This window comes from Cololabis saira, chromosome 10 (genome assembly GCF_033807715.1).
Source record: "Cololabis saira isolate AMF1-May2022 chromosome 10, fColSai1.1, whole genome shotgun sequence".
NCBI lineage: Eukaryota > Metazoa > Chordata > Actinopteri > Beloniformes > Belonidae > Cololabis > Cololabis saira.
This window is the reverse complement of record NC_084596.1, coordinates 19235313-19252530: the sequence shown is the minus strand read 5'-3', so window position 1 is coordinate 19252530 and position 17218 is coordinate 19235313. Positions and strand designations below refer to the sequence as shown.

The 17218-nt window shown below is 39.5% G+C and overlaps 1 protein-coding gene across 2 annotated transcripts in view; it reads right to left on the bottom strand.

Moving 5' to 3' along the window:
* Nucleotides 1-17218, bottom strand: part of st6galnac3 (ST6 (alpha-N-acetyl-neuraminyl-2,3-beta-galactosyl-1,3)-N-acetylgalactosaminide alpha-2,6-sialyltransferase 3) — a 131927-nt gene that overhangs the window by 5335 nt on the left and 109374 nt on the right. For both annotated transcript variants that reach the window (XM_061731939.1, XM_061731940.1), the window contains exon 4: nt 4450-4557. In XM_061731939.1, the coding sequence (XP_061587923.1) occupies nt 4450-4557 (108 nt within the window). The remainder of the gene's footprint in view (nt 1-4449; nt 4558-17218) is intronic.

Genomic DNA, 17218 nt, shown 5'->3' with positions numbered 1-17218 from the left:
GCTCGGAGTCGAGCCGATGCTCCTTCACGTTGAGGAGTCAGCTGAGGTGGCTTGGGCATCTGTACCGGATGCCTCCTGGACGCCTCCCTAGGGAGGTGTTCCAGGCATGTCCCACCGGGAGGAGACCCCGGGGAAGACCCAGGACACGCTGGAGAGACTATGTCTCTCGGCTGGCCTGGGAACGCCTCGGACTCCCCCCGGAGGAGCTGGAGGAAGTGTCTGGGGTGAGGGAAGTCTGGGCATCCCTGCTGAGGCTGCTGCCCCCGCGACCCGGTAACGGAAAAGCGGGAGAAGATGAGTCAGTGAGTGAGTGAGCATTACATGCAAATGTAACCCCAAGACAGTATATAAAGCAAAGAAATATAGACAATTTATGCAATTATAAGTGAAAACTTTGTTTTCATATCTTTAAATATATTTAAAGGCTAAAACATTGTACCAGTTATTCTCGTGTCCAACAAAACATTCCTTTTTTGGGCATAAACAAAAAAATACCAAAGGTTTTAATGTAATGATGAAAAAAAAGAAACAATCGATATTTAGACATACGAATCGATTTTTAGGAATTAATATGAGAATCGATTTAGAAAAGGAAAATCGATTTTTTCAACACAGGCCTATTTCAAACAACCTGCATGTGTCACATAAAGAAACTAGAGAACCCACCACTGGCGACTCGAAAGCTTTCAAGCTAATTTGGATCTCAGGGAAAATAAGGAGCTAGTCTAAACCACCTGGTACATTTCATTTCTTACCTGAAGATGTTAAACTACAGCAGAACGGATGTAGTTCCCATCAAAACTATCTGAGAGGATGCAGGCCTGCAGTTGTCATTACAGAGTTAGCTGCTCTGCATAAGTGGCCCGAAAAATGCTACGTTTTACAACATAAACACTGATTTTGCTCCCACCATTTATCATAACATAAGCAGGTATGTCCATTAACTGTTAATGTTTTCCAATGATCTCAGTGCTGCAGGTCTGTGTTTGCTACAGCCGTTGGTAGTGTTCCAATCAGCGGGTATTTACCAACCCATCTGCCTGACATCTCAAATGAAAAGCTCATGAGTTCTCGTCATGATTCATGTTTGGTCTTTTCAACACGAGTTACCGAACTTCACAGAGTCAAGAACAAGGTTTAGCTAATGTTTGCATCGTGTCAGCTGATAAAGCTGTCAAGGTAGGGGCTCATATCCATTACTGTGACACTTGAAAGTGACAGGAAGTGAAAGCATCACTGTGGTACTCCCTCCACTCGCCTTTTTTAATAAGAGCTTCCTTTTTCTGAGAACAAGTCCCTAGTTCAAACATTTACAGCTTAATTACCTCCATATTAGTGCTGGTTCTAGATTGTGAGACCGGGTTTTTACTGGGGCTTTGTTGCGCCCTCTTCTTCTGCTGAATCCATCCGGCAGTTTCCAAACATGTTTGTGAACAAACGTACAAATATTTAGGATCAATTCAGGCATGATCTCAACTCTGATCACAGTTGATCATCTTTAGATATAGATAAGTTACTCTATGGATTTCCATGTGATTCCATGCTAATGAAAACATACTAATGGGTATCATATTGGCTTTCTGTTGATAGATAAATGGTTAGATGTCTCCACCTGGCCAATATGCAGACAACACCAAAGGCTCCTTGATGTGTCTGATGTAGGGCTGGGCGATATATCGAGATTTTAATATATATCGATATATTTTCAAACGCGATATGGTATGAAACAATATCGTTTATATCGAAAAAAAAAAATGTTTTAATGATTTTGATATAGCTTATTTTGTGACAAATTGACTTGAATGTTTTATTTGAGATTTGCACAAATGTTTTGTTATTTGCACAACTGTCAACCTCAGTGGAAAAGTCTGCCTGTTACTGTCTACATTGTATTAATTGCAAAGTGTATTTTAATTTAATTGTTATGCAGGAAAGGGATATTTGTTTTATTTTATTCAAGAAACATTTTTATTCTATATATGCAGGCAGTTTATTTTTATTTCATTAGTTTTATACATGTTGATATTGTGCAGACCTCTGTTAATAAAGGTACCTGTGTGACATTTGGCACGAGGCTTTGTATTAAAACTGACTGTTTTTTTAAGGGTTTGCCTCAGAAAAAATTAAGCTAACAGAGATGCTATGCTATAATGCTTTGGGGGAAACCCCAATAATGGCACAGAAAAAATATCGATATATATCGAGTATCGCCATTTAGCTAGAAAATATCGAGATATGACTTTTGGTCCATATCGCCCAGCCCTAGTCTGATGCCTGGCTTTGACGGATGATTGATTCACCACTCCTTTATAAAACTGGACTGAACTGGAATTCAGGATTGTTGTGGCTCAACTCAGTTGATGGGATTGGATGAATTTAACTTGTCATATACTGACATGGTTCATCAAATCATCTCACAAGTATATTTTAAAAACATTTTCCTTAGCCTGACATGAAATGTCCTTTAGACATTAAATAATTTCCTGCAGTACAGAACGTACCGAACCAATCGTAGTGGGATGGACGCAACGACTGATACAGGAGTGTCCAGGGGGAACCAGACTTATTCTTTGTATCAGGAAGGAAAAGATTTAGGGCGGCTGCCTTTTTCAAACTATTTCTTAACACAATCTCCAAAAAGCTTCTGTGGAACAAACCATCTGGTGCATCAAGTTTCGCCATCCAGCACCTCTGAGATGAACAGTAGCCGTGAGCGGGGCTTTATCGGCCAGAATCTTATTAATGCTGTTCAGTCTGAGCAGAGACAAATCCCTGGAGTCATGTCTCAAACCTTGCGGAAAAAGCTTCCTAGGAAAAAAGAAGGCCGTTATGGCAGCAGATTAATGTTCCCAGACTGCACAATCCCATTTTGGTCTTGTTTTAGAAGAACAGACTGATGCTGATATGATTAAATGACTTGTAATGAAATATATCCTGGACGTTTTTTGCTAGAATTAATTTTTAAGCTGCAAAACATATTATGTAAAAAAAAAAAGAAGAAGAAAGAAATAGACAAAATGATTACGGTACTAAATTTAGGGTCCTTCAGGACAGTTTTTAGTAATTTACTTGAAGATGAATCAACACAATGTTCACCAGCCAGCGAGTTTTTCTTATCGGAAAAAAAAAAGGAGCTGCTTTGGGCAGCGAAAATATCAAATTAATTTTAATAACCGAGCAGAGTTTATCTGTAAAACATACTGGCAGTCACCATTTCTATTCTGTGCCAGGATTCTTCTTAAATTGTGCAGCAAAGACACAATTGTACAGTGGGAAAGCTAATTTAATGCGACCTGAATTTCCTCTGGAGTCACTCTGTTTACAGTTTGCATTAAAAAGAATGTAGAATCAATAAAAACAGAGGGAAGAAGAGAGCGATGGATCAGGTTCATTGTGCAGTCTGCTGCTGGTTTCTAATAGCAAGTGACAGCTTTATGAAGGGATGACTTGTGTAACAATTGCAGGGGGAGAATGAGCACAGAAAGAAGAGAAACAGCCATCCCAGCAGCCAGTGGGTCCAGGGCGAGGGAGCAACTGTGGCCATCTGCCAGCTTACTGTAATACAGAGCCCCATCACTGCTCCTCTGCTGTGTCACACTGTGGTGTGCACCAGCGTTAACAAATAAATTCAATTTCACCCTCGCTGCAGCACCTGCTGGAGCTCAATTGCCACACAACCACAGAGGTCAATTCTAGCTCAAGCTCTGAATCTGTCCACACAAAAACCTCACTTTTTCTTTCACTGCTGCCAGAAGCACTTTTTTTTTGCCACACTAAACTGTCATTTCAGAAATTCAATGGAACACAATATCCCCCTGTCTCATGCAGGATTCAGGGAAATAAATGAGAGGCAGGCAGATGGAGAAAACTGCCACATAACTGTCTCGCTAAATCACAAAATCCTCTGTGCTGGTTGAATTACCCCTCCTCTTTGCCATGTGTCTGTGACGCGTATATTAGCTCCTGCTGTCCATGGGGAATACATAGAGGATAAAAGGAAGGATTTTCAGAGCGTATTAGGTAAAAGTGTTTAATTCTGGGGGCAGAGACAGCTCATGCAGAGCTGCGAGAGAAGGCAAGTTCATGAAGGGTGTGATGGTTTGAGACTAATAAAACAAGGGGCAACATCAGTGATTTGTCACCCATCCTATGACTTGGAACCTGACAGGAATCACTCAGCCAGGAGTCAGAGGGAAGAAGAAAGGCCAACATACAGTACAGGGAAAACTTGAAGCAAAGGGGAAACTGGGTGCTGCATCAGAGATACTGCAGTCTGGTAGAATTTTAAGACGGAGCTTAAAATAGATTTCTGAAAAGAAATTTAACCATTAAATCCAGACTAAGGCATCAGAAATGCAGTGGGGTAGTGCAAGTTTAAGACCCAACGGGATAGGGGGGTGCTCTGGAGGTGTGGTTGAAGACAGGCTGACTGGCAGTTGCTTTTCTTACTTGCAGTAGGTGTCGTTTATCATGCCGTAGATATGGATCTCCTTGCACATGTCCATGGCGAGAATGAGTGTGAACCAGCCGGTGCTCAGATAGGAGCCAGATTGGATCCTGCAACCAAAAACACACATATATTTTAGTTTAATATCCATTTGCATTCAAATCTTACGAATAATTTTCCGTTACATTAAAACATACACTATTTTACTGATACTGTTTGTTTGACTCTTGTGCTCTTTGCTCGTGTGTGCTTCTTATGCAGCTCATTTGAGAATGGAAGTTTTAGGAACAAATGCTCGAAGCCTCAGATTTCATCCTCAGCACAAATGTAAATTGAAGGAAAAGCAGCAAACAGGCCTCGGGTGTTTGACCACCAAGTCATGCTTCACATGAGTTGCATCAAATTTCATTATATATATATATATATATATATATATATATATATATATATATATATATATATATATATATATATATAGTGTGTCCAAACTTTTGGTCTGTACTGCACACACACACACATATATATATATATATATATATATATATACACACATACACATATGTATGTATGTATGTATGTATGTATGTATGTATGTATGTATGTATATACAGGACTGTCTCGGAAAATTAGAATATTGTGATTTTCTGTAGTGCAATTAAAAAAACAAAAATGTCATACATTCTGGATTAATTACAAATCAACTTAAATATTGCAAGCCTTTTATTATTTTAATATTGCTGATCATGGCTTACAGCTTAGGAAAACTCAAATTAAAAAAAAATTTGAATATTCTGGGAATCTTAATCTTAAACTGTAAGCCATAATCAGCAATATTAAAATAATAAAAGGCTTGAAATATTTCAGTTGATTTGTAATGAATCCAGAATGTATGACATTTTTTTGTTTTTTTAATTGCATTACAGAAAATAAAGAACTTTATCACAATATTCAAATTTTCTGAGACAGTCCTGTACTGTGGGAGTTGTGGCTGTAAAACTGATATATTTTTATGTATGTAAATATAAAAAAGGCTTTAAAGGTCAAGAAACAACAGCATTGCCCTCTTGAATTATGCAAGCACCAACATACAACTCAATAACAGCATGAATAATCTCTTCGTCAGTATCAGGGTAGTGGTTGAGTTATGGCCGTTCAGAGTTAAGACATGAAACAAAAGGGAATTTGAGCTGCAACTAATGATCATTTTTGCTTTTGATAAACTTTTAGATAGTTCTATAAAATAGTCCAAAAAAATAGTAAATAGTTGTGATGCAGTTCACCACAACCCCGATTCAAAAACTAAATCTGTATAATGAACAAGAACAAGTTGATTTTAAAATATTCCACTTTCAAAGCTAAGACCTTTCAGGTGAGAATATGAATCCATCATTAAATTTAATTTAATTTGACAGATAAAGAAAAAAAGAAAACTATTTTTTTAAAGCAACCATGACCTGTTTCATCTATTCATTGCATACCAAAGTTTTAAGAGAGTAAATAACCACCAAAAAAAACCCAACAGACTGTTCATTTAAAAGATTTCCACCCTTAAACAACAGCTCTGACCTGCTGGCAGGATCAGCACCCTGGACAGCACCCTCAAGCATTGGGCTTTCCAGGGTGCTGATCCTTGCCCAGCACTTTGCTCATTCATTACTACAAAATGTCATAATGGTTAGAATGTAAATTACAAATTCATTCTGCTTTTTTTTGTTTATTTATTTACTTACTCCTTCAGAATCAAGGAATCAACATTCAGTTCTGTTAAAACAAGAAAGAAAACAGGAACTCTATTTTGCAAATGTGCATTTCTACTTTGCTTTGATTTCTGAGACAAAATATACCACAAAACCACAAGAGTTGTGTATTTATTACACTTAATTTTATCGTCTGTGCCTAAAAGCCCCACCTAAAGTTTGAAAGAATTTTCTTCAGCAGACTTTCAAGGTGAAAACAATGTTAAGCACATAGTGTTTCAAAAGGTTTGTGGCCCTTTTATAGAATGGAGGAGAAAATAAACCACTGCTTTACTTTTTTGTTTTGTAGTTGTTATCTGCAAATGATTTACATATTTTGAATCCCTGAGATTATGTGCCGTCAAACATCCTATCATCAGGTTAAAATCCAGCAACAGCATTTTCAGTCAACCCATATTTGGACTGGTGAGTGTTAAGGGGGTTTATGTGTAGTGTGGATCTGAAAGGTAAATAGTTTCAAAATGCTACAATCAACAAACCTGTTAAACTGAACAAACCAAACAGCTTCCAGAAAACCTTCAATAACAGAACTGTCATTAAGCAAATCGTAGTCAATGTAGCACAGCTTTATCTAATATATCATTATATATAGTTTATTGAATAATACTACATTTGTACTCTAGCTGCAACCAATGTTCTGTTATAGACATGTACACTTTTGTTTTAAAATTACATTGAAACTATTGGAAAATAAATCCTTAAAGCTATACAGAAAATACCCACAACACACTTGTATAACTATCACAAATGACGAAAGACTTCAAATCTTCAGCATTATGATACCTTCAGTTTATATTTGTGTTATTGTGAGAAAAACACTCTCTATACATTGTGTTTGCTTTGGTTCTGGATTTCAAACACCATCATGAATCCATGGGCGTATTCTCTGGCTGGAGGGAACTTGCTTCAATATGTGCCAGAGGTGTTGCAAATATTACGCAAACACATGGATCATTAAATGCAGTCAAACAATTTGAAACAGGAGAGAAACATTCCTTCACTGCAGGTTTCACACAGTCAGAGATACCTTTGAATGGTGGAGGCTCAAAGTAAATCTGTTTAGAAACAAACATATTTTGGTGGATTGAACTTGCCAGTCGCTCCGACCACATGCTGCTCAGTAATGACTGCTGTGGGGTTTGTGCCCTGAACTCTTTACACTTCAGACAATGTGAATAATAATCTTGACATCTGCTTCCTAGAGTTCCTATAAATAAAGCTCTTTTTTAATCTGATTATGTGTGTGTGGGTGTGCGTGTCTTTTCTCCTTTTCTCCAGTTTATTCCTAATAAGTAGTGTGTGTGTTGCAAGCAGCATTATCATAGTTTTCTAGTGGGTGTTTCCCACCAAAGTGGTTCCAGTTGGGGTTCAGAATCACTTTTTTTCTGCTGTCAAATGTGAAGAGAGCACTGGTTCAGAGCGAAGAACACTGGTGCTACTCTGACCCCAAAACTGGTTATGTCAGGTGCTCGGAGGGGGATTGCTGTGTGTCGTGACCAACCAAGATACTGTGATTGCCTTTATTAAGCCACATCAGTATCAACCCAGTGGAGACCAAAAGAAAAGGAACTAACAAGGTTTGTTCACCAAAGTGCAATGGTGCAACAAAATACCAGCCAATCTGATTTGAAGAAGAAAAATAAAAAGCCATGGCAAAGCAGACTCGTTAATCATAAACATTTACTTCCATGATGTTGAAGGTGAATTTGAAGCAGCATTAAAAAGGAAATGTCTGTAAATGTCTGTTTCAATTTCATTAAAAGGAATATTTGCTTACTTTTAGGAAGCGTCGCCTGTTCCTACTATCCGCAAAAACTAGCCAAAGTGACTTTGTACTAGGTATCAGCTTACGACATTATGTTACACACCAATAATGATAAAATAAGCTCACTAGAGCTACACTGTGCATCGACCCAAATTACATATATAGGTTTCCAAATAGTTTCAGCCCTTGCACATCACCTCTGGCTTTAATGTCTCTAAATGGCAGAATGACAAGCTCAAGGCATCAAAGCAATAGAAAACATGAAATTATTGTTGCTTGTTGGGATGAGACCCCCATCTTGTGAGGAGCACTCTTTTATCTGCAGCCACCACTGCTGTTGCCTGGTTAGCAGTGGACTAAAAATGTGGTCAAAATGGTTCAATTGGATGAAGCAGGGGAGAAATGGAGGAAGAAAGCAGCAAAATGGACCTTACTAAGAGAAATTGATTAGATCTACCAAGGAGCAAGATGAAAAACATAGATCCAAATGCTGGAGTGCATTACTCCCCCTGAAGAATAACCTCCATACACTCTGAGTCTTGCAATTTGCAAACAACAATTTTGGACTGAATGGGTTGCTTTTTTTTTTAGTGTAAAAGTTACAAATGCAAAGACACAAGCGAATGGTTTTCTGGTGACTGCATGTGGGATCTAATAATGAACAAACTGGTTTCTTGCAAAAACATAGAGTTGTATAGGTGACTTGATTTGCTTTTACCTTGGAATTGTTGAAGACATACTGTATTTTTACTTGCACATACCACATACATCTATCATTTTATTGAGTAGTGGTGGACTCCAACAGTATTTCAGAGGTTAATCTGCATAAAAATATGATCCCTGCATCTTTAGACGACCTCAGCACTGGAAGGACGATTACATTATGCATATAAAAAATAAAAGGAACAGATTACCCCAAATTTCAATGCAGCCTGATCTGAACTTTCTCCAGCAAGCAACTGACCTTGTGTTGGCTTTGATATAAAGCTCTTAACTGCTAAGGGAGTAAAAAATGTCTATAAGGTTAAAGACTTCAAACTTAGACCCATCATCTGAACATCTGTTCAGAAACAAGCCAGATATCAATGATTCATCCTGTTTCATGAGGTCATATCAATATCAGCTGAGGGGCTGCACCTCGGCCGATCCAACCGCTAGCAGACACGCCTCTGTAGCTGCCTTTGACCTTTAAATGCATCTGTATTCTGATCTTTACATCAGTGTTGTTTCTTTTTATAGAACATGCTGGATTTGTCGATAGGTATTTTCACTAGAAAAGTCTCTCAGCCAGGTACGAAGAAAAAGCCAGTGGCCGTGCATCCCTTCATCCAAGATCCAATGTTTCAATCAGATGGCAGACTTGTAACCTTACACATGGTATTTTAATTTCATGTTGTTGCCCAGAACACTGCAAGTACCCAGGTGCTGCAAGCAAAGCAGTCACAAAACTGCAGGACATTTCACACCCACATGGGCGTAATATTCCACCTGAGGGTTATATTGTTGGTCAAAAAGTGGATGGCGGTTCGTCTTCAGCGCCAAAATTGGCACCAATTAAATCTCTTAGAAAACAAGGGAAAGATTATACATACAGTATGACAAGAAAAATTGGGGAAACCTTGATTGGAAAGAAGATTTCCCTGTAATATAGTCTTGCTGAGTATAAAAATACAAGGAACCCTCAAAGTAGTACAATCTGACTGATAATAATAAAATAGACTCATTATTTTCACAATAAAGTCATAACCTCAGTAGTAGCGATCGGCCTTCAGACGAAGACGTAGTAAGACATGCAGCATTCTTTTGGTTTAGAGCTATTGAGAGAGTAACACCGCCGTTATCGCGCTGGCGTACAAGGAACTCCTGAGTTCAAAGACAAAATATCTTTCAGTTGAATTTTTCAAAATATCTGAAACTCCAGGTTTGATTTTTGAGTCTAACAAACACACAAGGACACGCAGAAACTGAGTTGTGAGGGGGCGAAATTACAAAGAAAAATGCAATTTATGATAATAAAGGAGTGGAGGAGCACAGAAGGAAAATGGGACATTATCAGTGATACCCAGCTCAGCAGCTCTCAGCTGTCAGAGCTGCCAACACATCACTATTACCCTGCATTATTCATTAGCCATTTGCCACTCCAGCAGCAGACAAACAGGTTCTCACACAAACATGAGTGCACATACATGGCGTCCCTGGTGAAGAGCTGTTTCTGGAGCAAAAAGGCTTGCTGGAATAAATAAAGTGGGCTGGGATCTGCTGAACTGATAACTAACATTTCAAAGCAGACATCTAACCCGGGGACCCAGAGAGAACGACTGATGGAAGTCAGGGTCTGCAGGAAGCAGTGTGTTTACCTGACAATTAAAATGGGACTCGTCTGCAGAGGGGTGCTGTTATTGTGTGGCTAACCTAAAAGAGAGATAAGGCACTGGTGTGAAGCTGATTTGGCAAGCAACAAATAACATCCAGAGCCTGAGGACACAGAGAATACAATTTGTTTTGTTGCAGCAGAAAAACTCCTTTTACTCTGAGGCAGCAAACTAAATGTGTTATGAGCTGTGGCTTGACAGTGCTTGGCTTTAACTGAGACTGTTGTCTTGAAAAATAAAAATAATTGTATTCAAGCACAAAACAATGCAGGAGGAATAAAAATGCACATGAAAAGCGGAGTTAAATTCTTCTTTTTTTAACTCCCAAACCCAAACAGGAGAAAAGCCAGGTGGGAGTGATTGGCACTGACATGCAAGGCTGCTGTCGTGCTGCCAACACTAGAAAACCAAGTCAGACCCTCTGAGCAGGGTCTAAGTACATAATCCCCCAAAGTCTGACTGATCTGGAGCTTGTTGTACTTTACCTGCAGAGCGCTAGAAGGTAAGTCACAGTGGCGAGCTGCCCAGGATCAGTGAGACACTCATCTACCTTCCACTCTGTTCAATAATTCGCACTTGACATTCACAGAGGGAGCGCTGTCCGTGTGTGTGAGAAAATCCGCATTGACGACTGGTTCAATTGAGCCGTGCTTTATGATGCCTCTGCAAGCTGCGCAAATATGATCTGACACCTGTCAAAATCACTTAAACTTAATATAACGCTGATCGATTGTGAGAAGTTGATCCTGACGGAGAGAAGAAATCTTATCGAGTCTGAAAACAGTTACAATACACGACAGACAAAAGTAAACAGAATTAGACGAAGGCAGCAGGACGGCTGCTGATTTAGCGGTTACGCCAGCACCAGTTCTCATTTTGTAAAGTTCAAGTTGAGCCAAATGTTTCTACTTTCAACTACTACCTTATAACTGCCTCTTGACTATGGTTTATGCATAAGAATTACAGCCCAAAAGCCCCCCGGGAAAAAGCTACCACACTACTATTTGTCTCTTCATATTTACAGATTTGGTGTAAAATCTGAAAGTCTGAACCGCTGGAATATTTTCCTCTCAGTAATTGTCAGTTTTTCCAACCATCTATTTAAATATGGGTAAAAAGCAGCTGCATTTGTTTAAAAATGTAATTTATTAAAGCTCCAGCTCTCTTAGGAGCCATAAAAATGACATTTTAAAGTAAAATGACCGGCTGTCAACACCCTTTTCTGTCATGCGCACCATTATATCTATATATATCTATATTTATTTGCATACATCTATCTTTGCATTTCAGGCCTTCTTGTTAGTGCTAATGACAGGTGATGTTACCGAAGTAATCAGCAGTCTCTACTTACCCAGCGTCATCTAAATGCAGCACTACAACACTACAGGTGACTTTGATTGACATGTGGTGGGCGTGTTCCTGTTGGCTTTCCTGGCCTTTTCTAGCAGCCCTCAGTGTGAAAAAAAAAAGGTTCAAAATGGTTCTTCAGGAATCTACAGGTCCCGTGAGCAGTGCTTGGTCCACTGTTTTTAAAGCCTCTGGGATGGACACTCCTGGTAATCTTTGGAGGAAGTTGACTTTGTGCGCTCCAGACGGAAGATGAATAGGACCGCCAAAACTGGTATCAGTACCAAGTCCTAATTTACATTTCTTTGATGGCAGCATTAATGTACCGGTAACAAATTACAGAGAATGAGGTATGTGTACTAGACCGCCCTGCCTGCAGTCCTGACCTGTCCCCATCAGAGAAGGATTGGAGAATTACGAAGATCAAAAATGCAACAATAAACCCCCAAACTTTGCAAAAGCGATGCATTTCCAGGAAGAAAGTGTCAAACTACCAACTGAATGCTCCACTGCCTGATGAGCTCAATGCTGAATGTGTGTTAGGTGTTGTGAGAAGGGGTCAAAAGGTCTGAAGAGAAATAAAAAGTGAAAGGAAATGGAAGGATTTCTCTTTCCTTTAATTGCATTCCCAGTATCCTCTTGACTATATCTGATTTATGGCTTTAGAACAAAGTCAGTCAGTCTCTATAATATTTTATAACTCCTGTATTTAATACAGACTGACATTTAATTACAGCTAAACAGTCATTTTAAAGCTGGTGAATCAATAGCGATATAAATCTTTGATTTCCAAGTACAAAAAAAAACTCCACCAACATTTCAACTTTCTCATCTTGGCTCGCGGAGATTTTAATGCTCCTTCTTTATCAGATTCGATCTCCAGCGCCGTCACTGACTTGCTCTCGTCTCTAAAGCACTTTGTCAGTGGCGTGTAAATTAATTAGCGTTAGTTCAGCCGTTATGCAGACGGATGGGTGCAGCTCGGCTTCTTAAAGCCAGGTCAGCTCGTGCTTCACACAGTCGACCTGCCCCCTCCCACACATCCTTGTTCTGTAAACCTGCTCGTGACACCACCTGGGGAGAGCATTTCATCAGACCGAGCTCCTTCCTCACCGACAACTTAGTGGCTTTTATGTCAGCCACGTATCTCTCCTTTAATCTCTTTTTCGCTCTGCTGTTTTGGCTCGAACAATTTGCCACTTGAGAAAGGTTCCCATATATCTGTGGCTGCACATATTGCGTCCAGCCCCCTGTTCACAAGCATAAAGCTGTTTCAGAGAAGTATTCCCTCACCAGATGTACTGCATTAAAATCGATCTGAGGTCTGACGACGGCAGCGGCAGACGTTCCCCTCCTGTTCACCCACATGTGATTTCCTTCTACCTACACGAGACGGCTGATGCAGAAGACTTGGTTATTAATTGATTTCTTCGTACAACAGTAAGCTCAAAGACGGGCTGTTTGCCTGTAGGCGGTTTCTGGGAAGAGGAACAACACACCATGTCGTCCTGAGCCTCTGAAGAAGCTCAGGAGCCCCTGGGAACAAGCGGTGACAAAATCCCCGGCAGAGCCGCTGGGGTGAAAACAGATTTGAGTTTTTTTGGGTGAATTTCTTCTTTCACACAGACCAAATAAACAGAGCAATTTATTGTAAGCATACAAATGAGGGCTGCAGCCGCGTGGGCTTGCTGAGGAGTACTTTACATCTGCTCAGAGAGGAATGAAAAAGCATCACGGATGACCTCCACAACCCGCATTAGGAGAAGGACTATTTGTTTTCTTTCAGATTAGTTTTCCGTATATATTTGTATGCAGCGCTACGTTAAAGAGGGAGCAAATGCGGAGCCCGAAGAAAAGGCGAGAAGCTCAGAGGAACTTTTGTTTGAAGGTCAAAGAGATGAGGTAGTTGCTACTTAAGGTTTATTGTTTTTTCCTTCTTTATCTCCCACGACTCATGAGCCACATCATTTGCTCCATTTCTCGTCTCTGCAAGTCATCTCTGGTTTGACTGATGTAATATATTAAGACAACATTTTACACATATCTCAGGCACTTTAACCCAGCTGTGGCAGGGATGCCACATGTGAGACGTGACTCCTCACCTGCTGCTCCACATCCATTTTTTGTTTTGCTGTTTCCTGTCTCTTAGCAACGGGAGAGAGGAAACTGAACTCCTGCAATAACTCTTTCATTTTCTTGCAGTTATGAGGCCTTGACTTGGTTTAAGAGCTTTGCTTAAATGTTGTTGCACTGTCATATTCATTCATAAATAGTGTGTGTGTGTGTGTGTGAGCGTGTGTGTGTTAAAGAAGTTTCACAAAAATGTGGTATTTACCACTTTCAAGGAAAATACTTCCAATTTCAGGGACTCAAAGGTGTTTGGACGAAGTGACATAACTGCAACTATAACAGTGTTTTGAATATTCTGGTGAAAGCCTCTTTAGTCGATGCCTGTCTGCAGTCTGGAGTCCATGAACATCAAAAGATTATCTTTTGTCCTCGACGGAGATGCTTTGCTGCGTCACTGCCGCCGTCATATTCGTTTTTTATGGGTCTATTTTTAGTTTGTCTCCAGTAATATTAAACAAAATACTCCACTTCTTCACCTTCCAAAACATCTTTAGTTGCTTTCTCAGTTTGTTTGGTGTTATAATCAGCTGTGATCAGAGTGTAGCTCAGTACAGCTCAGAGTTTATATTACTGCTTCTGTCAGCAGTCACATCATCAATAAACACCAGTGATGTCGTTTCACTATCAGCCGCACAAGCCCGTACCATCACACTCCCTCCACCATGCTTGATCCTTTGGATCGTGAGCTGTTCCTGTCCTCCGCCAAACCTTTTCTCTTCCCATCACTCACAAGAATCTGATTGCAGATCCCTTTTTCTGACTAATGAATTTCTGTCTAATGAATATTAACGGCGGTTCGTACCTTCCTGAAAAACTATCTATTCATTAGATGCATTAATCAAACCAGTTAATCTACATATTAGTTTAGACTTCAGTAGATATCGTTGTTTGTAGATTTGGTGTTTCAAATGTTCTTTTGGTCTCTATTCCTTTCAGTAAGATTGAAATAAAATTGCTTTATTGATTAGATCCAGTCGTTCCACCGTTCCATCAGGAAATGCGAGACAGCCGTCTATAGCTGTCCGGTTTCAACCAGATTGGCTCTGAATGTGAGACCGTTTCTAAATCGGAGAAAAAAATGTGATTAAATAAAACTAATGTTAAAAATATGCTTCAGTAGAAGTTGTGGGGTTATTATAGGGAACATGTTTCCTATGTGACGGATTAGGGCTGGGCGATATATCGAGATTTTAATATATATCGATATATTTTCAAACACGATATGGTACAAGACAATATCGTTTATATCGATTTAAAAAAAAAAAAAAAAAAAAAAAATTTTACATTTTTTTTTTTATGATTTTGATATAGCTTATTTTGTGACAAATTGATTTGAATGTTTTATTTGAGATTTGCACAAATGTTTTGTTATTTGCACAACTGTCAACCTCTGGAAAAGTCTGCCTGTTACTGTCTACATTGTATTAATTGCACAGTGTATTTTAATTTAATTGTTATGCAGGAAAGGGATATTTGTTTTATTTTATTCAAGAAGCATTTTTATTCTATTTATGCAGGCAGTTTATTTTTATTTCATTTGTTTTATACATTTTGATATTGTGCAGACCTCTGTTAATAAATGTACCTGTGTGACATTTGGCACGAGGCTTTGTATTAAAACTGACTGTTTTTTTAAGGGTTTGCCTCAGAAAAAAAAAGCTAACAGAGATGCTATGCTATAATGCTTTGGGGGAAACCCCAATTAAGGCACAGAAAAAAATATCGAGATATATATCAAGTATCGCCATTTAGCTAGAAAATATCGAGATATGACTTTTGGTCCATATCGCCCAGCCCTATGACGGATCATTTCAGATGTAAATAAACTGCAGCTGAAAAACAAGTGGAATCACAACACATCTGTTTAGATTTGGTGAGATGAGGATGGATAAACCGGGATTTAGCAGAGCACAGTGGCAGACTGCCGCCAACGTGGCTGCGGTTTAACATGCAAACATCCCCCGCCCCCCACCCCAGTCTCCACACACACACAAACACACATGCTTTCAGACATTTGTTCCTCTGAGACAAAAGAAAAATATGTGAATGGGAACAGCTTTCAACCTGCTGAGAGCGAGTCCTTTCTCAACAAACATGTGGGGGAGTGTACAGTAGGTGCTAGAATCCTCCGTCAGCTGGATTCTGTGGTACAAATACGTCTTCCAGGAAGTTGCAGCGCTTTATTTTTAGGTTTCAGGAGAGAGAGAGGCCTCTGTAACCTGGAGCAACTCTGGAGAAAGTGTAGACATTTATTGTAATAAAACATTGTATGTTTTATTTATTCATTTTCTACTCCATCACCTTCACAATGGTGCAAATTCAAATCAGTTAAGAGAATTACTTTGCTCATTCTTTTTTTCAGACAAAAATTACATTATATTTGTCTTAAAAAAGAGAACTAAGAATCCAGAGACAAAATTAACTTGATTAAATCAGTTAAGAGAATCGATGCATCTCTAATTTGAACTTCTTCACTCTCAGTGTACTGAACTTTTACACCATTTCTTTATTTTAGAGAAAAACCAGTCTAACCTTCTTGTGCAGACATTGAGGTGATAATTCACTGGAACTGGTCGGTTCGGGACAGGAGCAATCGACACACACGGCACAGAGAACCCGCACTGTGCTCGTGGAAGTATAATTGAGGTTTCAGGTGTGTTTTTGATCGTTTTTCCAATCGTTTCTTGAGCTATGGGGTATTTAGTGTACGCTCAAGGGTGATGACATTACACAGCTTTATATTTATCTTATATGCCAAAGGGAAGGTTGGTGTGCAGCTTCCTCTGTTCAGTTTCGTTACATGCATTGCTCTTTCTGGGAGATTAGTCATTTGTGCTGCGGACCTTTAGGGGCTGCAGATATTGGATTTTCACTCCCTTGGGTATCTCTTTGTATCTGGTTCAATATTCTCTGCAGTTTTCAAATTGTCTATCTCTCTCTGTAACACTTTTTCTTTTTTTTTTCACCATTTCCGGCTCACACTCAATCTCTGCTCCTGTTTTTATCCCACTATGAACAATTTCTCTCTCTGACCATTTCCACTCCTACCCCCGCCCCCCTCAGCCTGTTTATCCCTTTCTCCTCTTTTTTCTCTGTTCTGATCCTCTGTCCCCCACCTTCCCACGAGTTAATGGCCTTGTAGATCTCCCAGAGCAGATGCCGATGTGAGCACACTGAAAGCATGGAGAGCTGATAAGAAGGTAGGGAGAGGCCCTGAATTCCCCGTGTGCCGCTGCTCTGACATTATGCACCAAAAACTCTGTAAAGTGAAGCCTCCACTGACTTACTAAATACGAACAGAGAGCGCCGTGTCATTAGAGTCACATTATGCTCCATTTTTGGAGGCTACGAGCAGTAAGATCATGACAAAATGAAAATATCACAACGGATGAGTTTTATT